Genomic DNA, 25,213 nt, shown 5'->3' on the forward strand with positions numbered 1-25,213 from the left:
CCACAGGTTACTGATTCCCACAGCACTGAGGGGTCACAGCTGAAGTTTAGCACTTAGTATCAAGAGTGATGTCCTCAAAGGGAGGTCATTGGTGAAAGTGTATTCTTATTTCTCAGTAGAGAACCCCAGAGATTCTGAGATGCCAAGAGAGTGGAAGAATCGCCCAGGAAAAGAGCAGGCATAAAGTAAGCATGAACCTAAAAGACAAGGTGATTGTGCTGTTAGTAGAACAGAAGTAGAGCTTCCTGCGGCCTTTGGTAATGGTTTTTACTGAGCCTCATTCGATGCATTATGTAGAGCCCAGAAGACAATGATTGAGTTCTATGTTTTGCTTTGATCCACTTGTAACTGTGCCTGGTTCTTGGAAAAAGAATTATGTAACTTACTATCTTTATCGGATCCCATAATTGAAATATATATATTAAAGATGTTTGACATTTTTAAGTGCTTCTAATGTATTTCTAAGGGCTATGGAACTTTTAAAATTATATTTTATGGCATCAAATCATATATTGAAGATAAAAAACAAAGGTTATGGTTTAATAGTGACAGGTTTAGGTGTAAAGCTGACAACCTGTAAATTGTCAACTTCGTATAGGTTAGAGTCATGTAGAAAAGGGTAAGGAACCTCAACTGAAACAGTGTTTCCATCATATTTGCTTGAGAGTAAGTCTGTGGGCATTTTCATGATGAAAACTTGATGAGTAAATGCCCTGGCCATTGGTAGAACCACACTTGAGCATTTGATCCTAGGTTGCATAAAAATAATATGAATGAGAAGTGAGATAATCAGTATTCCTCTATAGTCTCTGATTCATTTTCTCTCTCCAGAGATCTATTTTAGATGAGTTTCTCCCTTGGCTTCTTTCAGTAATGGGCAATGATCATGGTGCATAATCCAAATAAATCCTTCACTTCCCACATTCTTTTGGTTCACATGGTAAGATCCAAAGTAGGACACGGGTTTTCTTTTGTCTTAATGAATCAGGATGGAGAAAGATAGACTTCAACACAAGTCTGGGCTGTACCTTCAAAAGTCCGCTCATAATGGCCTACATCTACCTAACCACATCCCAAGTCCTTCACATTCTCCAAAAACTGCACAGCTAAATGAAGACTAAGTGTTCAAGCCATATCAATACCTAACCTAGTTTAAATATAAAGCACATTGTTTAATTCAGATAGCTTACTCTGAAGTATAATTTTTACAAACATACTTGATGAAGACTTGCTTTGAGTGAACAGAATACATATAGGCACAAAAAGCTGGGTAACTATAGTGTGTCTGGTAGATTATGGTAAGAATTTAAATGATGCTTCCTTCACAAGATCTAAAGCAAAACTTGTCTATACTATTTAAAAATCACTTTGAATATTATTCAAACACTGATAAGAAACAAAATTTTCAATTTTGGATTTGAAGATGTATAGTGGATTATTTATAAGTGATGAATTAAGGCTGGAGAGATGGCTCAGCAGTTAAAATCACTGGTTCCTCTTCTAGAGGTCTCGAGTTCAATTCCCAGATACTACATGGTGGCTTACAACCATCTGACATGGTATCTGATGCCCTCTTCTGGTGTGTCTAAAGACACTGACAGTGTTACCTAAAACAAACAAATAAACAAATCTTAAAAAAAATAAGCTTAAGAAAATGGATGCATATAGAGAATATCATCCTGAGTGAGATAACCCAGTCAAAAAAGAACAGACATAATATGCAGTCACTGATAATGGGATACTAACCCCAGAAAGCTCTGAACACCGCAGAAACAACTCACAGACTGTGTGAAGTTCAAGAAAAAAAAAAAAAAAGAAAAGAAAAGAAAAAACCATTATGCTCAATCCTTACACACCAAGAAAACCTTGGCTAATTACAGGTTACATCCTGTTTTACATGTACTTTATCCTCATTGTAACTAGTAAGACTTTAATGCATACTATCAAACCTTTGGGGAAAAATAAACCATGTACTGACAAAAATGTATTCGTATACTTTTATGCAAAAATGCTTAAAATTTGTACATTTGCCTTTGTTTTTTAAAATAAATTGTTCAAAAAATAATCGAAGTGTTAGCTTTTTATCTCTTTGAAAAACAATTCAGCTAAAAGAAGGAAAGATTTATTTTGGCTCACAGTATCAGAGCTTACAGTTTATGGAGTTTGTTGATATGCAAAAATAAAGCTGCTCACCTGCAGGTGAAAAGGAGAAAGAGAAAGAGACAGAGAGAAACAAAGGCAATATATACCCTTCAAAGGCTTCCCAGATAACCCCTCAGCTCACAGATTTTACTGCCTCCATTGCCCATTTAATCATTGTGGATTTATGCATTGGTAAAATTTGAGACCTAGTACTACTACTACCTCACTACAATCTCAAGGATGTTGCATCTTTAAAGAATATTTGAGCCTCTGAGAGTTTTACAGTTTGAAACCATACAGAAGTCTTTTATCTAACAAGGAGATTAAAATAGTGATCCAAGGATTTAACTGACATCACTTTACATGGGCAGTATAACTAAAACCTTGGGGGCCAGTATTGGCAATATACTGCATAGCCAAAGACAAAAGATAAACAGCTGGTGCTGAGGCAATCGTCATATGATCCGAGATGAAACGTACTGTCAAGAATTAAGCCCTCTAATGTGACTTTATCGTATGGTTACCAAAGAAGCAAAAAATAGGTAAGTGTAATGAAACACAATCTAGAGGAAATGAGGTTTTTGAGGAGTAATAACAATGATGTCTTGAAGTCATGGCTACTTTTCTATTTCAATGAAGAGACACTGTCTTAGGGTTTTCATTCCTGTGACAAGACACCATGACCAAGGCAACTCTTATAAAAGACGTTTCCTTGGTTCTGGCTTATTGGTTTGCAATGGTTCAGTGAAATGTATTTGTGGAGAATGAAGATCAGAGATATTTTTAAGCCAAATACACATATTATAACTTGTTTTCTACATACTGAGTATTAAGGTTTAAGTTATGGCTCAGCTAACCATCAGACACACAGCTCTTTCTACTTCCTTAAAGTCTGAATTGTACCTGGTATGGTCAAGCAAAAAAAAAAATAGTAGCTCACAATCCATTATCTGCAGAGGAGAGTCTTAACTTTATACAGTAACTGTGACAACACCTCTTTCTTTTGTGGCAATCTGGTTTATACTTTCTGTTTACCTGTGTGGCTATTTATGAAATATTTCTTCCTGTTAGTTCATTGGCCAGCCAGGGCTTATGAAGGAAGTCTTCATTCATTTGTGACAACCAAGAAAAGGCTGCCTTGTGAATCTGGTGGAAGCTTCGAAGAAGGCAGAACTTAGATATTAGAGAAAAATATACCTTTCTTTTAGACTTTCCTAAATGGTGACTCTAACATTTTGATTTTGAAAGCAGCATCCTCTCTCTCACCTATAAAGGAAATACAGATGTAAGATGTTCATTCACACCATATTCAGCATTATACATGCGATACTTGGTGTGTAAACAGTTCATTGTATGCACTTGCTATGATCTTTAAGATGTTTCCTTTACCAAAGAACATAGAAATATTCTCATCTCTAGGATAAACAGTAAGTAAAAGAATGTCTCAAATTAATGACTAGAAATTTGACATTCTTGTACTTATTTTTTCTTTCTTTCTTTTTTTAATGAACGTTGTCTCGGCTTGTCTGACATTGGCCATGGGCACCTTGACCCTGTAATGTCACGACATGTCAGCTTTTCTAAATACTTAGATTACATCTGCACGTGGAAAAGTTGGCATTTTAACCAGCAGATTTTGCAGTTTTATATTCTTGTGAGTTTAGTTACTGTGAATCAATATTACCAGCATGCAGTCTATCGAGTTCACAAAGCTAGCAGGCCCTTAGCAGTTATGAGGACTTCAACAAAGAGGCAGAGACAAAGGCCAAGCCCTGGCGCTAAGCAATGCTGCACAACGGCTGCTTGGTGGTGTAATTCTAAATTGTGTGATACTGATATAGCATGGATATTTGCCATGTTTTCACTCACACACACAGACACACACACACACACACACACACACACACACACACTAAAAGAGAGAACAGAGACAGAAATGCTTGTAACTTAACATACCAACTGCTTTTTGCATGTTAGTATTTTTACACGTTGTGTATGTGTTGAATATGAGTCACCTGTGTCACTGTAGGTGGTATGTGTCGATCAGAGGGCAGCCTTTGAGAATCCGATCTCTCCTCCTACCATATATGCAAATATCACAATGAAAATATTTATTTCGCAAATCTTATATGCATTCTTCAGAACTGAAAATAAAATTAACTAAACAAAACTTTAGTTTTGTATAATGAAAATTCTGTTTTAAATACCTCTGTTATAATCTATAATTTCCATTGTACATGAGGATCTTATGATGACAGTTAATCTTAAAATAAGCCCAAACGTAAGCCTGTTAGTAAAAGTCTACTGTCTCACAAAGAAAACCCCAAGTTTTCTAATTGATTCTTAATTTAAACAGTATTGGCTGCATTAAAACTTTCTTTCATTCTTCAGTGTAGATGAGATTGAAACTTAGACAGGAAGGATGCGTCATTTTTAATGATAGACATTATTTCCTCACCTTACCTGACTCGTAGCCTCTTTTATTATGATGGAATTCTTGGGATTATGGGAGCTACCTGGCCCAATTTTAATTCATTGAATAACAGAGGTGCACATTTCTTTCCAAGATGAGGAGGAAGAGGCAGTCTCCAAGGCAACCGCTGCACAGGAAAAGTTAGAAAGGAGTAAGGAGTACACCTACCAGTGGCTTCATACACAAGTCTGCTTTCCTGAAGCAACTAGTTCCAGAAACCTGAAATGGTGAGGTCATTTCCTTTAAATTAGATTTCGGTATTGTAAACATATCTTGAAAAGTGAAACCTGGGTTAATTGTGCTAAAACAAACACAACTTCATAGCCAAAAGCCTATACATCACATCGCCAGAGGCTTTCTTACAGAGTAGATTTAATTGTTCTTTATAGATTTCACCATAAAATGTTTAAGAAAAACTCTATTCTATAATGCTTAAAACCAACACATGAACCATGCAGTTTCTTCTACATCATAAACAAATCTGTGGTATCTAGTAACTGATGCTGTGTCAATATATAGCTTTTTTAAAAAATTGATTGTAACATTGATCGCTGCAATTCTAGATTACAATTTTATGCTATGTGACTTAAGCATTCATAACAATACAGTGAAAATTGAAACATTTTGTTCTTGACATAACCATTATGAACAAGGAAAACTAAAGTGATAAGTAGTTAATGTTTTATTTTAAAATATTCCAATTAATGCAAACTTAATTTATGTCATATCAACTAATCAAGTTATAGTAACAGTATCCTTAGAATTATAACAAACACAACAGAATCTTTTACTTACCTATATTAACATTACATGAGAGACTATTCACTTGTCGAAGAACTGATGTAGATGTAATAGAGTGGAAAATATAAACCATATTCTTGAGAGTGAATTTTACTTGTTTACACATTTAATATTATCGCTTACTAGTGAATAAAATCTCTATATAGTATAAGAAACAAACAATTGCTCATAATCTCTAGTTTCTATTTATCATATATAAAAGATTTCTTTGTAACTTATTAAAAATATCACTTTTAAAAATAAAAAAAAAACAACTTTCTCCCACCCACCTGCAGTATGTGTGTGTGTTGTATACACATTTTAGGGTTAATGCATGAATATTTGAGTCAGCTTTTAGTGCCCTTCTTCAGAAATCACCTGTGTCTCTTTTTTATTATTATTAGTTCTATAACCATTTTACACAGTGTGTTTGGTTCATATCATATTCACTTCCTTCCTCAACTCTTCCCAGATCCAAACCTCTTCTCCAACCACATAATTTTTATCTTTTTTCTTTAATACCACAATGTTTTGTAAGACATGATCTCTCTGGAGACTGGAAGTAACTGACTTAGGCAAGGTCATCTGTTCATTAAAGCCTAGAGATCTGTATATATCCCTGGCCCTCATCACCAAAGTTCTGTGATTGTAGGCTTTGGCCACCATGCCTGAAGTTCTCATGCCTGCATGGCACGCTGTTTAGTTACTTATCCATCTCTACAACTTCCAAAGACAAAATTTATTGAAGATAAAATATCAGTTTTCCAATCAAAATGAACTTCACTATAAATATTGTGTACATTAAACATGGTAGAGCATTAAAGGTAGAAAACGTTGCCTTTCTCAAGTGAAATTTTACAATTGTAAAAGTTAAGAGTGGTGATACAGGATTGAGATCCCAGTACTTGGAGGTACACACAATTAAACCAGGAGTTCAACCTTGTCTCTAACTACATGGTGAATTTGTGTCCAGTTTGGGATGTATCATACCCTCTTTCAAAGAGCCAAAGAATAATGGGGGAGGGAAGTAAATGTAATGTAAATACACTTAATACTTCTTTTATTTAATAACTCTTACAATTAATGCCTTCAGATTTCTGTTCATTTGGTGCTTATATTTTAAAAGAAGGATAGGTTTGAAGTATTAGTTAGGAATTATATTTGTAAAAATTAATTTATATACAGTAGAGGAAGTGTGTGTGTGTGTGTGTGTGTGTGTGTGTGTGTGTGTAATGGGGAATTTATTTCATGTAACAGTTTGAAGCTGTTTTTTCTATTATATATAAAGACATTTGAGGATTCTAAAACACTCCTGTTCAATATTTATGCCATAACTTGTTTTTCTTTCTTCTGGGTCACCATGTAGCCATCACTTCTTGCCTGAGTTAGATCCAGATGTACTTAATGGTGGAAGAGTTCAACTTGTGGTAAGAAATATGTTTAAGGTTAGAGAAAGATGAAAAATGTTATATACACAAGTGCTCAATAAAAACACTTTAAAATATGCTCATAATATGTTTAAACTATGAAAAGATGACAACTGTATACGTTTGGGGGCAATCTCAGATGCCATGTGTTAAAATAATAATGTACATTCTTGGCTTTAAATATATTACAATATGACAGTGTTTAAAATAATAAGTTTACTTGACATATGTAAAAATATTAACGTATTACCATCTTAAACTCTGGATGGGAAATTGCTTAATGAGATTATAGTCTTGAAAATCATAAGGGTTGAATTTGTAGATAACACAAGAAAAAAGCAGCAATATGAGTTCTGGTCTTGGAGAATCAAGCCCTATTTAAATGAACAAGTGATTATCATAGCTTAACTTTTCTAAGTCTTATGGAGCATTGTGAAACTCTGATTAATATTATTAGAGTATAAAGAACAGATTCTAAACATAGCAAGAAGTGTGTAGTCTTGAAAATGGGATGCATTTGCATGGTGAATTTACTTGTCTGTAAGCTACGTGAAGAAAGATTGTGTAAAGAGAGGGAAGGAGCCACCGTGGAACCCTGAAACGTGGGTCTCACCCATGGGAAATTTTCAGTAGCATCTCAGAAACTTTAAAGAAGAAGAGAGTGTTTGGTACTTCATAGTTTATGAAAGTGAATGACGTATCCCAATTAGAAAGACTAATAAATATCCTTGCTAAGATTCTACACAAGTTAAGAAAATAGATGACAATTTTGTTTCCCATGGAATATTTCATGTTCAAATATACTTTTCTTTATGACAAAAATAATATCATGTCTTTCAGAGCATTCACATATCATTTCTTGAACAGTTCTTTGAAGAGAAAGTAGAGAGAGAAAGTGAGAAGAGGGAACCTATGTTCATATTCATAATCATCACTCATTAAATATTTTAGTATAAATTTTCTGTGAGAGTACCATTCATGTGACGGTAATAATATTGGTCTGTCAGTATGTTAGTATTATATATGCTATTAACAATATTTCTGTATATAATTACTGGCCATTTCTGAGAAACAATGAAGGGGAAAGCATTAAAAAGAAGAAATAATTATTAATACAAACAAATATTATTATATATCTTACTAAACAACATTATAGCATAAGGCATAAGCAGTATCAATTTCTGAATGTTGATGAGCTAGAAGATAATTTCTATGCCTAAATAAGGCCAAAGCATGTAATATAGCCAAGGAAATTGGAAAGTAAAAGTTAATATTATTTTAAAATGTATTAGTAAATATGTCAACAATAGCGAAATGTCTGTTGATAATTGAATAAAAGTAATAAGTGGATCAAGTTCTGAAATTTTCCAGAGATTATCCATATTTTACATTATTCTGAAAATAGGTTCAAATTTTCTAATTAGTATGGTATTTATTTCCCATTTATGTTAGCATATGTATTAATGTTGTAATTCCTTAAAAATTGGTGAGGTGTTGTGCATGTGAACTCCCTGTTTCTAGACTACAGAGTGGTACAGAGAACTAATCTCTGTTGTTATATAATGTCTCTGCACTGTCTTCCACAATGTTTCCTGGCTTAGGTATAAGAGTTTGCTGTAGATCACCAATATCACTTAATCCCTGCATTATGATCAGCTCTGGTTTTCTGTAATGGTTTGATTGAGGCAAAGAGAAGTTACTTTGTTTTGTCTTAACTCAAGGTGAGAGCTACACTTATCTGTGGGCATAAGGGTTAGTTTGGGAATACAGTTTGAAATTATTCTGGTTGAGTATAGTAGTGGTAATAGGTTCTCCATTAAAATCAGTGATCTTACTAGTTTCAAGTAATTGGCTAGGTATCCAGTACCAGGCATGATTTCCCTCCTGCTGAGTGTTCTTTATGCCTAGTTAGAGAGCTCATGGTTACCACGAAGGTATGAATGCCACACATGCACCTTTACGGAAGACATTGAATGCTGGTCAGTATTTTGTTTCCTGCTGATACAGAATAAGGAAAACCTACAGGGCCCACCCTTACATAAATAACAGCAACTAAGAATAGGAGTGAGATCTTTCTAGAGAACGATCCCTCTAATTGGTTATACAGTACCACTCTTGTGCCCTGATATCAAATATTCACGAGAAACATTAAACAAACTTAACAGACTATATATATATATATATATATATATATATATATATATATATATATATATATATATATATATATATATTACAATAATAAAGAAAGAGAGGCCATATATTTGAAGAGGGACTTAATAGAAAGGTTACGTAGCCAGACGTGGAAAAAAATGACACTATCTTTTGAAGGTAAACAAAAATGTAAAAGATAAGCTAACATTATTGCTCCTGAACATTTTCAAAAGAACTGCACATACTGCAGCTGCCAAGAAATTCTTGATATAGCTGTCTCCTGGGAGACTCTATAACCTACCATCTGGGAGCCTGACAAATACAGACAGTAGTGCCCACAGCCAACCTTTGGACTGAGCATGGGGAACCCAATGGAAAAGCTAGGAAAGGACTGAAGGAGCTGAAGGGGTTTGCAACCCCATAGGAAGAACAACAATATCACCCAAGTAGATCTCTCCCTTCCCCCCACAAAGAGCTCCCCCTGACTAAACACTATCCAAAGAATACATATAAAGGAATCCATAGCTCCAGATGCATATGTAGCAGAAGATGGCCTTGTCTGGCATCATCTGGAGAAGAGGACCCTGTTCATGTGAAAGCAAGATGCCCCAGTGTAGGTAAGAGTGAGTAGGTGAGAAAGCACCCTCATAGAAGCAGGGAGTGGGCAATGGGATGAGGGTTTGTGGAGGGGAAACTTAAAAAGAAATGTTTGAAATGTAAATGAATGAAATATCTAATTAAAAGTACAAAAAAATTAAATAAATGTTACTATACGGGTTGAATATGACCAAAATAGTTCATATGAAATTCTCAAATAATTTTTCAAAAGTATTTATTTAAAATATAGCACAATGTGAGTGGAGGGAAAGGGGGTAACATTTGAAATGTAAATATAGAGAATAACCAATAGAAATGAAAAAATAAAATACAGCACAAATTTTATAGCCGCTTTGTTTATAACAGCTCCAAAATGTAACCAAAGTCCGATCAGTGGATAAAAAAATGGCAGTGAAACACTGGTAAATGAATGTACAATCAAAGGATTTCACAGCAATAAGCAAGATGAGTATTATCATATAGAAGAAATGTGCCTCTAGTTATGAGGAGTTTGCCTCAGATTCCTATATAGTGTACAATGTACAATTCCTTATGTAACACACTAAAAACCACAGTAGCAAATCAGTAGTTGCTCCTTAGCCTGGGGATGATGTAAAGGGTTTTCTTTTACAATGAAATAGCTTTTTGACTTGTTTAAAATGGAAGTTACACACACACTCACACACACACATACACACACATATAACATAAAAAATGATAGAACTACAAACAATACAAATACAAATGTTAAATGTAAAACCTGCTCAATGAATATTAGAGTCTGTGCTTTAGTAGTTTTATATCCCAAATAATAATTTGTTGACTTGTTAGAAGCAAAGATAATTGTGTTGTGACATAAAAATTTCTGAGAAAACTAAGCATAGGGCAAAAAAACCGTCTGGTATTGTTTTCTTCAACTTCCTTGCAAATTTTAATTAAAAAGTTTCAAAGTATGAAATTAAAGTCTGTGTGTTTCACTGAATATAAATTATTTAGAGATAGACTCGGTCTGCATTGTTAATAAGAAGGTGAATGTGTGCACTGATATTGATCTACTATGAAGCATCCTCATAATTCAGCTCTGCATAATACTGAGGTGTTAAAACCTAGAAACAGTCAATCTGTAAGTTATTAAAACACTTAGAATGAATAGACTAACTTTAGATCTTATAGACACAAAATACAATGAAAAATCATCTTACCGGAAATCATGAAAAGTCATCTTAGTTATGAAGAGTCCTGTTAACAAAAGGGACACCTACTGAGAAGAAATATATCATTATTGTTACTTTTGTATTACAATGGTTATGATGTTGATAAGCAATAATAATTTTTACCTCTATTATAACATTGTGGATTAATATTAAATATAAAATACATTGATGACTGAAACATCCTTCTGAAAGGATGTTAGTGTGCTCCCCAAAGAGTATATGTTGATATGTAAAACACCACCACCACCAATAACAACAATGATTTAAAAAGCAAGCAACAACAAAAAAAAATATTCACAAAGGAGCTTACAAGAGAATTTCATCTTTAAAACACTTGGTTTTCTCTTCCTTAAAATTGGTCCAACAGAGTTAGAGAAGATCTTTACCAACCCCACATCAGATAGAGGCCTAATATCCAAGGTATAAAATGAACTCAAGAATCTAGACACCAGAGAATCAAACAACCCTATTAAAAATGGGGTACAGAGCTAAACAAAAAGTTCTCAATTGAGGAATATAGAATGGCTGAAAAGCAACAAAAGAAGTGCTCAACATCATTAGCCATCAGGGAAATGCAAATCAAAACAACACTGAGATTCCACTTCATACCAGTCAGATTGGCCAAGATCCAAAACTCAGATGACAATAGATGCTGGCGAGGAGGTGGAGAAAGAGAAACACTTCTCCCCTGTTGGTGGGGTTGTAAACTGGTACAACCACTCTGGAAATCAGTCTGGTGATTCCACAGAAAATTGGACACAATACTACCTGAAGACCCAGTTATTCCACTTCTGGGCATATACCCCAAAGACACTCCAATATACAACAAAGATGCATGCACCACAATGTTCATAGCAGCTCTATTTATAATAGCCAGAAATTGGAAAGAACTCAGATGTCCTTCAGTAGATGAATCGATACAAAAATTGTGGTACATTTACACAATGGAGTACTACTCAGCTACCAGAAACAATGACTTTATGAAATTCTTAAGAAAATGGATGCATCTAGAGAATATCATCCTGAGTGAGATAACCCAGTCACAAAAGAACAGACATAATATGCAGTCACTGATAATTGGATACTAACCCTAGAAAGCTCTGAACATCCCAGAAACAACTCACAGACTATGTGAAGTTCAAGAAAAGAAAAAGAAAAGAAAAAACCATTATGTTTACTCCTTACACACCAAGAAAAATTGGACTAATTCCAGGTTACATCCTGTTTTACATGTACTTTATGCTCATTGTAACTAGTAAGATCTTAATGCACACTATCAAACCTTTAAAAAAATAAAAGCCAAGCAATGACAAAAATGTATTTGTATACTTTTATACAAAAATGCTTAAAATTTGTACATTTATCTTTGTCTTTTAAAGTAAAGGTCTTCAATAAAAATTGGTGTAATAAAAACCTGGATATATGTATTTAAAGTATATGTTAGGAAGCTAGAGACATGGCTTGGTGTTTGAAATAATTGCTTGTTCCTGTAGAGGACCTGGGTTCTCTTCCCAGCACCCAAATGGAGTTTTGCCCAATCTGTATCTTCAGTTGCAACAACACCCTTTTCTTGCTCCTTTGATGCCAGAATGCAAGTAATACAGATGTACATGCAGGTAAAACACCCATGCACATTAAAAATAAATATACAAAGAATTTAAAGCCTGACATTATTATGTCTTCACTTATGAAAGTACAAAGACGAAATATTTCTTATAATTATATAGATTAAACAACTGTTCCACTTCTTTAGTAAATAATGTAAAATGTATTGTTAGTTAAATTGTGGCAACTATAGGCAGATCAGATCCTAAATATCTAGAGAGTTCTGTTCAAAATTTATGTCTTTTTCATGAGATATAGGCAGGCCTTAGAATGGCACAGAAGGACAAGAAAAGGAAACTTGGCCGGAACAAAACAAGTTACAAGATTCTCTTCTTTTTTTCCTTTTTCTCCTAACTTAGCTATTTCCTTATTTTATTCTTTTACTTTTTTTGTTTTTATTGGATATTCTCTGCATTCACATTTCCAATGTTATTCTCTTTTTCCCCTACTCCCATCCTCCCTCCCACTCCCCTTCCTTCCATGAAGGAGCTTCCTCTCTGAGCCACCCTCTCCATCTCAGAGCCTTGGCATTCTCTACACTGAGAAAATGTGTGTTCACTGGACCAAAAAAAAGTTACTGTTTAGTAAATAATTGGTATAGAATTCCATTTAAAATACTATGTAAATTAAGTTTGTTTATACCATTATTTAACATTATGACATTTAACATATACTTTTATAGCATAAATATTTAATGTGTAGTTAGTTATATTGCTTTAAGAACAGTTTATTCCTTTATATTCATTGAACCTATATTGCCTAACTTAAAATACAAAAGAAGATATTTGGGAAAATATATCTGTGTACCGAATTTGTAAATATTTCTTTTGTGTTGCCTCTAACCACATGACATTTATATTGTATTAGTTGTTTACTAGTAATGTGTAGATGTTTAAGCTGTAGGGATGGATTTTGTAAGTTACATGTAAGCACTGCATCATTTGACTTATGTGACTTCTCATCTTCAGCACTTACCAGGGTCCTGGAAACTGTGGATTCAAAGGAAATGCTAAATAAGTATTTTTGTGTGTTCAATCTGCGTTTATGTTACTGTGGAAAATACATGAAAGAAAAACTTAGTGAAGGAAAATTCATTGTTTCAGCAACCCCAGTCCATAGTCACTAGATTCTGTGTTTCTGGAATTATGGTAATAGCAGTTAAGAGAAAAAAAAAAAAAAAAAAAAAAAAAACAGGAAGGCACCCCAAGGACAAGACATAGCCCCTAATGACATACTTTTCCCTGTAACTTACCCACCCTTCATTTTTCCATCTCCCAATTATCCCAATACATTTTCAGTTTATCAGTGGATTGTGCCATGGATTCTGTGTTCTCTCAGGATCCAATCACTGAAGATTAGCTCAGACCAAGCCATCAGAACATAAGCTCTTTGAAGAAATGCATCAGATATCAATAACAGAAAGTATACAGTAGAAAAGACATGGGTAGATAGATGATAGATAGATAAATAGATAGACAGATAGATAGTTAGATGATAGATAGATAGATAGATAGATAGATAGATAGATTTAGATGATTTAACAGGGCTATAGCCAATATTTCAGATATAGTATTTAAATATTAATAATCTATGCCCTATACAGTACTCACCGACAGAAATGGTTTGAGTCTGTGTATAGATTTTGTGTATAGGTTTGTGTTTAGATTTTGTAGGATAAAACTATCAGGATCCCACTTGTCAGGATCGTTGTCTTCAATGAAATAAAACAAAAAAAAATTTGCAAGTTTAAATTTAAGCTGTTAGAAGCCACTTTTGTGAAGTCATATGTTACTGTTAAATTTAACTTTAAAATGTGATTTTCTATGTTTTATGGTTTAAATTTAAGAATTGGCCTGAAGATTTGTTTATAGACGGCTTGAAAAGTTTGCTCATTAATTCAGATGTCAATAGTTGTTTGGGACTATTCCATTGTATATACAAATTTAAAATGTGTTATACAAAATAAATATGTAGAATTGAAATGTTAAAAGTAAGTTTACTTGAGAAAAACACAATAATTTTAATCATTTGTGAGTGAGAATGAGAAGGTGGGAAAAGAAAAGGAAGGAAAATGGCAAACCAGATGGGTTTCTGCTTGTTGTCTTATCACCAAAACAGTCAGGAGGAGAAGTTCCAAAGAAGAAAGGTGAGGGGAATAAAGATGAGAGAAGAGGAGAGGGAAAGGAAGATGTAGGGGAGGGAGGGAGGGTAGGAGAAGGAGGATCTGGGGTAGGAAAATAAAGGGTCTGAAGTTAAAACAGGGGAGAGTACAGCAGGGGTTTGGGCAGGAAGTGATGTCTAAAAGTGAAAGAGAATATTTAGATTCTGGTTCCTTGAGTCTATGTAATTCGTTACACAGATAACATTTTAACCACAGTGGTAGTTTCTTGTCTTTATTTCACTGTGTTTAAATTTCCCTCACATCAAACATTTAGGACAATACATTCTCACAGGAATTCAATTATGCAGTGGTTTGGGTTAGATCCCATCCACTTAGAAGCTGTTTTCTTTTCAATAAAAGCATCTTCTCCAGTGCACAGATTATTCTTGATAAATTCCTAATGATGCCAGACATCCTGTAAGAGAAGATCCTATAGGTAAGAAGCAACTCTAAGTTGATGCTAAGTATCAGTGTAACATAGTAATATAACCACAAAAGTAATTTCAGATGAAATGAATAACCCATTGGGTGCATGAAATATGTCTTGAAATTACTATATATTTAACATGACCTCAAAATTAGACCATTAAAGTGTAATATTTTACATGGATAATGGTTATAATGAAAGGATGTACTTAGTCTCTGATGCAATGGTACACAAATATGGAAAATTCATTTCGAGGATTGTTGACAGAAAACACCACTATACCCAATGTAAATACAAATACTGGAAAGATAACTTGACATGACATTTCTAACATTTAATTAGTATTAAATATTATACTTGGTCAGTAAGTGATGTTAAGCTGTTTAAAGTTTCACCCGCTGCTTTTAAGATTGATTTTCATCAAAATTACTGTAGTAAAATGTTTTCTTTTGTTGCGCGGACTCAAATAGCAAACCTTAATTTTAAAATCGGCTCTTATTTGCAAAAAAATGCTTTGACATAGTGCATTTGTTCTGCCTGGGCAGCAATAAAGGATTGTGGTATCATTTTGAAGAAGGTTGTTTGACAGAGCCTGTTTGTTTATTCGGCGTAATGTGAGCTGCATTCAGAAAATGCCATATTTTGTTTCATGATTGTATACATTCTCCCCGTTGCTCCCAGGCAAGACTTGTAAGCAGAGAAGACACGGATTTAGACCTTTTCTCCATGACCAGTGCAAGTGCTTTGTCTCTGAACAAAGAAAAAAAAAGCCAGACACAGAGATACTCGGCGGGATCCGCAAGTAAGCTATGGTTTCCTTCAGAATTAATTTAGAAATCACAAATGAATTGAGGAGGCTAATGCCAGCAAGCTTCCTTTTACACATAGGGGGTGGGGTGACAGCCACCTGTGCTAGCCACAAACCAGCCTTTGGCCTCTTTTTCCCTTACGCCTCTCCTTTGCTATAGACCAAATTAAATTATTTCTAAAATTAACAGCATCAGTATGTCATTAATTATATTATGGAAATTAAGCTTCTTCACTTCTCCAAGCTTTTAAGACTGTTGAATTCCTTGATCTGCTTTCTAAGGATTTTTAGGATAACTTTTTAAAGTTTAATTTGCATGTTCAATAGAGCATTTTGCCTGTATGGTTAATAAATGTAAAATAAAATTTACCATTTAAAATTTTTAAATATTGCAGAATTTTGCATGATAAAATGTTAAATGACGATGGTTTTTAAACATATTTTAATTTGGAAAATGCCATTATATTACAGGTTGAATTTTTAGCCATGCCTACCTCCTATGTCTATTTAATTAAAGAATAAGAAAGTACTAATATATAAATTATATCAACAAAATGTGTAGTAGCTAGAAACACTGAGAACAGTAAATATTTCTTTGGAAATAATTGAAAAAATATTTGCACTTAATGTATATTCTAAATAATTTAAAATGTACTGTAATGTGATACTGTAATATAAAATGTGTTTTATTGCATATCATGTGTGTTAATTTCCCAAAGCACAGTGAGATTCAAGTCTACACATAAGGTCATACAACATTGTAATAATTCATTTTGAAAACTTGAATACTCCTTGATCTCATATTTATATAAATCAATATTCTATTAAATGTGAAAATTCCATAGTTCGTACTATCCAGATAAAACCAGAAAACCATTCTTAGGCTCTTACTTTTCATCCAGGTTCTTGGACTTTGGTAAGATACAAAAATTGAAATACCTTTATGCATGTAACTTAACTGTGATAATTGTTGGCTTACCTTTGTAAAATTATTTCAATATATCTAATTTGCATATTTCCCTGATTTTTTTAAAGATCTTACAGTTCTTGCATTTTATTACCTTATTACAGAACCTGGTTAGTTTCTTTGCATAATTAAAAATATTTTAGTATTATTGACATAAATAAAAGTACTAATCTAAGATAAATTTCTGGGTTCTTGTTAGAATATCCTGATCACATTGATTTCAACTGTGACATACATATTTGAATAAGTGTCTGTCTTATACATTCAGTATCAGCTTTAATCAGTGTGGGTAAAAATGGACAATCTAGAATGATAAAGAAAAACAAACTGTTTTCTCCCCACATAGACTATAGGAACTTTACATCTGGACTTGTATGTAGTTTATTGGTAGAGTTTGCGTAGCAAGCACATACCCTATATTTGATCCCCAGTACTGACAAAATAAAGTAAAGTAAAATAAAATAAAATAAAAACCAACACTAACAAGAAACCATTGTTAATCATATGCCATCAGGAACGTAAATGGCTCAATACATCAACAACTGTACTGTAGCACACAGTTTCATATGACATTGATCTTCAAATTATAGAGTAGATATGAACCTTAAATAAAATCCATGGGTTCCATTATTTTATTTAGCTTATTTTTGTGCTTATATTTGTATTATTTTTAATTTTTAAGAATGTCATATAAATGTATTGTGAACATATTAGAATTCCTTTTACGTTCTTTAATCTTTACCCCATCTCCTACAGACTCTCATCTCAACCAAATACAATCTGTAAGACACTAAAATAATACTATTCCAATTGAATAAAATTCTTATTAGTTAACAATAGATTACTGTATTGCAAACACTAACAATCTTTTATTATGCTTAGCAGTTAAATTCTATAATAAATCACTTTAGGAAAAGATTATATTAAATGACAAAATAAATAGATAAGTACTTAGTCATTGGAATTATTCATCTACTCTGACATCAGCAGAATAAAATTGTAAAGACTGTGAGTTCTGACATCAAACATTAACTAGTCATTCTTAAAGGGTTGTTAAAATCAAATAGAAAGCATTCAGGATATCAGATCAAAATAAGTGATAATGACTGTTACCATAATCATCACCTAAGAATGAAAGTTAAAGTATATGCTGAGATCTCAAGGGTAGAGATAGTGTGATTTGATATATCGTATATATTTATATATATGTAATATATATATATATATATATATATATATATATATATATATATATATATATATACATATGAACTTTACTCTTAGTCACTTAAACAAAAATAGTTGGTTTAGCCTTTTAGTCTATAGAGATCCTTTAACCTTCAAAGATTTTACGAACTGCACTTTCATGGCCCTGGGCCAGGCACTTACAGCTTTGAAAGCTCTTTCTCCTTGAGCTTTCCTTCTCTCAAAGCTTGTCACCTTGTTAAAAAAACTAAAGTATTTCTTTGTTACTTTGAAGGCCAAATCTAGAGAGTAGTTTATGGGTCACAGCTGTGAAACCCTCTTTGAGCCTTCAGACTCCTCCAGACATTTTTCTTTACTGTTACAACAATAATGTAATATGTAATCTTTGTGATCAGATGAACTCTGGTCCTAATGTCCCAGATCTACTGTTAGAGACAAGTCAGATGACTGTGGGTAAATGAAATTTTAAGGAGAAGTTTCCTCTGTGAGGTGGATGTTAGAATGTTTCTCTCACAGTGTATTCTGAAGAAATGAGTAAAAATATATAAAACAGGTTATATTATTTAACATATTGAGAAAGCTGAAGCAATCAGATCTACTGTTTTCTTCTTGTCTTGTAGCTTTTGTGTCTTATTGCATTATTTTAAAACAAATCCTCAGCAGAATTGCCTGTCATTTGTATATTCTTTTACAGCCACCAGAAGCAATTATATCTTGGCCTACAGAGTTCCTAATTTTTGTCCCCTTTCATCTTACCTTTTATTAAAAGAAGCCCAGATTACTGGCATTGTCTAGATTTCTGAACAGTCTTAAAGTTTGCAAAGAAGAAATGGAGGGTTTGTTTGTTTGTTTTTGGTTACCTAGCACTTGAATGTCAAGAGAGTATCTCATTTAAGTAATGATTCGGCAAAGTGTTTTGTTTTATTTTATTATCTCACTTACTCTGCTTTTCTCATTTAATATCTATTATCTAATATACATCACAACAATAGTGTTACTGTAAGTGCACTTTATAGCTTTAAAATGTTTTTATTATGTTCATACTTCATGATTAATTTTCTTAGAGCAATAATATAAGTTTGAAGAACTTTTAAAAGTTTGATTGCATTTCTTCCCCACCAAATGAGAAAGTAGCTACTTGCATCCTCCAAATCATAACTTATTTGATAAAGAGTAGAACATAAAAATTTCAAGTTATTTGTTTAATGTTTACTGTTTCTACATCCTCACCATTGAGACTTATTATAATCACTGAGCTTCCTGGGTAGCCTTCATTTGCAGAGGTAGCAAACCTTTTCCCTCAGACATTTGTTTGCTTGCCCTGGACATAGCAGGGGATGGCATTATCAGGCATCAAAAAGAGGAGAGGTCCTTGGCCCTGTGAAGGCCCTATGCCCCAGTGTAGGGGATTGCCAGGGTGGGAAGATGGGAGGGAGAAGGTGGGTGGAGGAACACTCTCATAGAGGCAGTGGGATAGGGGTAAGAATAGGGGGACTCCAGAGGGGGGACAGGGAAACAGGATAACATTTGAAATGTAAATAAATGTAATATCCAGTAATTTTTTTATAAAAGAATTGTTCAGAGGTGACTCAATGAATGTAGTTGTGTTGATCATGTAAGACCTCTCTCATAAGCCTTGTGCTTTCCTTGTCCTGAGAAAGACAATTGGGAAACAAATAAGTGAAGGAAAGCCTTCTGAACAGAGGCATATAGTAAAACTCAATATATGTTAGTAATGCCATTGGACAATTTTTCTGGGACACAAGTTTCACATTCTGAAGAAATAAAAGAATAAACAAGAAATCACAAATACCAAAATAATGTAAAATGAAATTGGAAAGGGAACTTACTTTTTGATATGCCTTATGGTGTAAATCTTGACTTTCTTCCTAATAATGAATAGTCATAAATGACTTGAGGAGATTTCTTAGGGTTATAAAAGATTAATAACTCAAGAGCTAAGAAGTCAGCCTTGTGGCAATTTTTGGTATTTAAAAATCATTGTTTACACACCAAGGAAACTATTTCCATATTACAATTTGTTTTATGTGTACACTAAGCTCATTATAACCAGTAAGATTTCAATGCACACTATCAAACCTTTAAAAATAATAAAAGGCAGCTCTGCAGTGTTTCAAGAAACAAAAAAAAAACAAAAAATTAATATTTGTAGAAAAGGTATTCTGACTATTTAGTGAATGAAATATATTGACAGTATTTTTCAGTTCTTATCGTAAATTTATAAATTTTGTGATCAAATGCATGAAGTGCAGTTCTTGTCCTTCATGCCCGATAGCTAATGTAGACTGAGAGTCTGTGGTAGAAGAAAATGTAGTAAATTCCAAAACTGACCGATACTTTCATATCTAATGGAATGAGCACATTTAATAGTATAATATAAAGTTTTCCAAATCAAGAATCATTGGCAGTGGATATTGATGCATATCTACTCATACAAGTACATGCACTTGGGTATCTAATTTGAGCTAAGCTACACTTATGATCATATGCCAAATGAATGTAATAATTATTATGATGTATACATTTGGCTTGTTATATAAACCATACACTAACACAGCAGGTTAGATATCTATAATGTATAAAACACTCCTACAAGCTTCTGATAAACAAAGAGTCATCTTTTATATGATGTATACACAGAAGACACACTGAGAATATAGGTTTACTGCTATACTTATAACCTCATATTTTTATTACTTTATCTTTCAGTGAATATTGTCTGTTGCTAAACAATAAAACTATATACAACTCTTCAAACTATCTTTGTGATTTAGAGTAATAATCAAAGATTTTCATGTACCAGAACAACAATTAGGATAGAATTCAACTGACATGAATATGAATTCATTAAGAGATTGGCCTCTATAGTTGGGAAATTTTCTCCCAGAATAACTAAACAGATTCTATTGGCCATAGTCATGTCATGCTAATTGTATGAGTTTATGGTTCTTGTTCTCTACTCCTAGAGTTCATGTTGCACATAAGGAAATTTAATGAAATATCCTCAGTTCCACAGATAGCTCCTGGTACATTAGATCCTTAACATGGATTGACTGTGTAAATGTATGTATGAGTGAATGAGCAGATAAGAATTCTCTGAAGACATAACATCAAAAAAAGTAGCATCTGATATTTTCTTCTTTCTTCCCTGGAGGTAAGGTATTCTGATGTAGGAAGCTAAAAACCTTGATAGTATATGAAGGATTTCATTTCAGGTAAGTTTTTCAAGTAAGCCGGTCATTAGGCACAAACTTCTGTAGTTCCTACTTGTATGAAGTCAAGCCTTCATTTGTTCATTCAAAAGGGAATGTGGGTTAGACATTGTTGATTCAGTATATCACACAAAGAAGAGTGCAGAGCAAAACTACCTAGTCTACCCACTACAGAGTTATGGATCTACATAAATATTTACTGGGGACTTGGGCCCATAATTGGGTCCTATACCTCAGGGAAGCTTACCAGTGGGCACACTGTACCAAAACTCCAGGAAGAGACTCAAACTTTTCATCTTCTAGCAACACTTTTCTAAAAATATTTTTATGAGCAACCTGAACATAGATTCCATTATAAAAAATAAATTCTTAAAGAGATACCTTTATTGCAAATCATATTGTAAAGCTGCATTTATTGGTAACTGGTAATAACTTGATAATGAACATAAATTTATAAGTTTATGCTTATTATTATAATTTATTGCTTTCCAACCAGAATAGCATGTGTGTGTGTATATATATATTATGTGTGTGTGTGTGTGTGTGTGTGTATTAATATTGAGTGTATATACAAAGTAAAGTAGATCCAATCTTCCATTCACAGATTGGACTATATTAACTGCTATTTTATTCACAGTATTTAAGGCATTAAATTGAGAATGTTTATTGATCATCAAGTACAAATCATTGGCTAGTATGTATTATAAATATAATTCTCCATTAAATTAAAATTTTAAATTCTAATATTTTAAAGCAGTAGTCTCTATCTGTATATTTCATAAATATGTCTACCACAGCAAATATTATGATTTTACAATAGAGGAGACACCTCTATTTTGCTTTCAAAAATATGAAAATTCAATTAGCACTTGGTTATCTAGTCATTTATGCTACATTCAAAAATATTATTTTTATATGCAATACCTTTTTTTTTGTTTTTTTGTTTTTTTGTTTTTTTTTTCTCCCATAAGAACAGCAGAAGAAGAGAGGGTACTTAATAGAAGCTAAAGTGAAAAATATTGTGTGGTATGTTTATATGATAGCGTTTACAGATTACAGAGAGAAGAAGATAAAAATAACTGAAGACAGAAGTAGACAGGAAAAAAAGGAGAAAAAATATGAACACATTACAAAAGTTAGTTTGAAGCCATCCAGAGGATTTTTTAAACTGTATTTTAAAAAAAAAGATCAAAGAAAAAAATTTAAACATTTTTGCATAAATGTATACAAATTCAATTGTATCAGTGCTTGCATTTTTTTTCTGTTTTTTAAAGGTTTGATACTCTGCATTAAGGTCTTACTAGTTACAATGAGCAAAAACTACATGTAAAACAGGATGTAACCTGGAATTAGTCAATGTTTTCTTGGTGTGTAAGGATTGAGCATGGCTTTTCGTTTTGTTTTGTTTTGTTTTGTTTTTGTCTTGAACTTCACACAGTCTGTGAGTTGTTTCTGGGGCAGTCCGAGCCTCTGGAGTTAGCATCCCACTATCAGTGACTGCATATTATGTCTGTTCTTTTGTGACTGGGTTATCTCACTCAGGATGATATTCTCTATATGCAACCATTTTCTTAAAAATTTGGTTAAGTCATTGTTTCTGATGGCTGAGTAGTACTCCATTGTGTAAATGTACCACAATTTTTGTATCCATTCATCTTCTGAAGGACATCTGGGTTCTTTCCAGTTTCTGGCTATTATAAATAATGCTATGAACATTGTGGTGCATATATCTTTGTTGTGTATTAAAGTGTCTCTGGGGTATATGCCCAGAAGTGGAATAGCTGGATCTTCAGGTAGTACTATGTCCAATTTTCTGAGGAATCATCAGACTGATTTCCAGAGTGGTTGTATCAGTTTACAACCCCACCAACAGTGGAGAAGTGTTCCTCTTTCTCTGCAACCTTGCCAGCATCTGCTGTCATCTGAGTTTTGGATCTTGGTCAATCTGACTGGTGTGAGGTGGAATCTCAGGGTTGTTTTGATTTGCATTTCCCTGATGGTTAAGGATGTCCAGCACTTCCTTAGATATTTCTCAGCCATTCCATAATCCTCAATTGAGAACGTTTTGTTTAGCTCTGTAACCAATTTTCTAATAGGGTTGTTTGATTCTCTGGTGTCTAACTTTTTGAGTTCTTTGTATAACTTGGATATTAGGCCTCTATCTGATGTGGAGTTGGTAAAGATCTTTTCCCATTCTGTTGGCTGCCGTTTTGTTTTCTTGACAATGTCCTTAGCCTTACAGAAACTTTGCAATCTCATTAAGTCCCATTTTTTAATCTTTGACCTTAGAGCTTGAGCCATTGGTGTTTTGTTCAGAAAATTTTCTCCTGTGCCTCTGTGTTCTAAGGTTTTCCCTACTTTCTCATATAATAGTTTCAGTGTATCTGGTTTAATGTGGAGATCTTTGATCCACTTACACTTGAGCTTTGTACAAGGCGATAAGAAAGGGTCTATTTTCATTCTTTTGCATGCTGAGTGCCAGTTGGACCAGTACCAATACCTTTGTTTTTGTTTTCTGGGAGCATTGACAATAAACACCATTCACTACAAACATGCAAATATTTCAACATAGCAATTTTTTTGAACAACTTTATTTTAAAAAACAAAGATAAAAGAACAAATTTTAAGCAGTTTTGCATAAATGTATATGAATACATTTTTGTCAGTGCTTGACTCTTTTTTCCCCAAAGGTTTGATAGTGTGCATTAAGCTCTTACTAGTTACAATGAGCAAAAAGTACATGTAAAACAGGATGTAACCCAGAATTAGTCAGAGTTTTCTTGGTGTGTAAGTTACAATGAGCAAAAAGTACATGTAAAACAGGATGTAACCCAGAATTAGTCAGAGTTTTCTTGGTGTGTAAGGAATGAGCATAATGATTTTTTTTTTTCTTGAATATCATCCTGAGTGGGATGACCCAGTCACAAAAGAACAGACATAACATGCACTCACTGATAATGGGATACTAACCCCAGATAGCTCTGAACACCCCAGAAACAACTCACAGACTGCATGAAGTTCAATGTAGCAATTTTTGCAGTTTAAGGACCAAGGCGCTTAGCTTCCTACTGATGTGAAGGTCTCCTTATGGAGACCCTGACACCTTAATATGGCTGTCATCATGGAATAGCACCCGTTTAAAGTCACCAAAAAACCATTATATAATATATATCAGGCCATACATGATTGTATGTCACCAGCCAAAATAATAGAACCCTCATCATAACATTTTACTGTTAAAGATGAGAAAAGCACAATCATGTGATGTTTGATATTAACACATTAATTAATTTGATAAATTTATAGTATCAACAGATAGATGAGGGTAGATAATAGATGACAGTTCTACATACCTAAAAATAAGAATACCTACCTACCTACATACATTCATTCCTACATACATACATACATACATACATACATACATACATACATACATAGATTCATACATAGGATAAAGTAAATGATGCCACTCAGAAATATAGATAGCATCACCTCCTGATATTTGCTACATGACTATTTATAATTATATGCTGAATTATAAAGTTTTCAAATACTATAGTTTCATTGATGGGTTTACCTGCCCATTTTGTCATCATATTTTACAAGCATTTGCCTATTCCTAACATATATCCCCTTTGAGTAGCAAAATTTCAATAACTCCAACTAGTTCTTAATTATATAGACATTTATATTACTTTTTATAGGTTCCTCACATTCCAAAACTTGAATTTATCCACATTAATTTTTCACTATGTATTAGAAACTTCTTAGACTTATGTTAATTATCTGTTGAGTTTTATACCCAAATATATTCTAGTTATATTTAATTATGCCTAGCTTGCATATTTTCATGTCAACTGAAACTCTATCTTTAAAATAATAAATTAAATTTATTTTCAGTTTAATGACTAGAATTTTACTTATACCTATATTTTTAAAGAGTAAACATAAAAAGTTAAGTGAATAATTAAAACAAAAACGTATATAGTTATATAACTGTAGAATAATTTCTAAAA

The 25,213-nt window shown here is 33.2% G+C and overlaps 1 protein-coding gene across 1 annotated transcript in view; it reads left to right on the plus strand.

Annotated features, from left to right (window-relative positions):
- The window catches only part of LRRIQ1 (leucine rich repeats and IQ motif containing 1), a gene marked incomplete at both ends in the record, with an annotated part of 187,224 nt that extends 171,410 nt beyond the window's left edge, over positions 1-15,814 (plus strand). The window contains 3 exons of the mRNA XM_080935379.1: positions 4,689-4,842; positions 6,762-6,822; positions 15,662-15,814. Of these exons, the coding sequence (XP_080791505.1) occupies positions 4,689-4,842; positions 6,762-6,822; positions 15,662-15,814 (368 nt within the window). The remainder of the gene's footprint in view (positions 1-4,688; positions 4,843-6,761; positions 6,823-15,661) is intronic.
- Between the last annotated feature and the right edge of the window lie 9,399 nt (positions 15,815-25,213).

The sequence above is a fragment of the Micromys minutus genome, assembly GCF_963924665.1.
Source record: "Micromys minutus genome assembly, chromosome: 22".
NCBI lineage: Eukaryota > Metazoa > Chordata > Mammalia > Rodentia > Muridae > Micromys > Micromys minutus.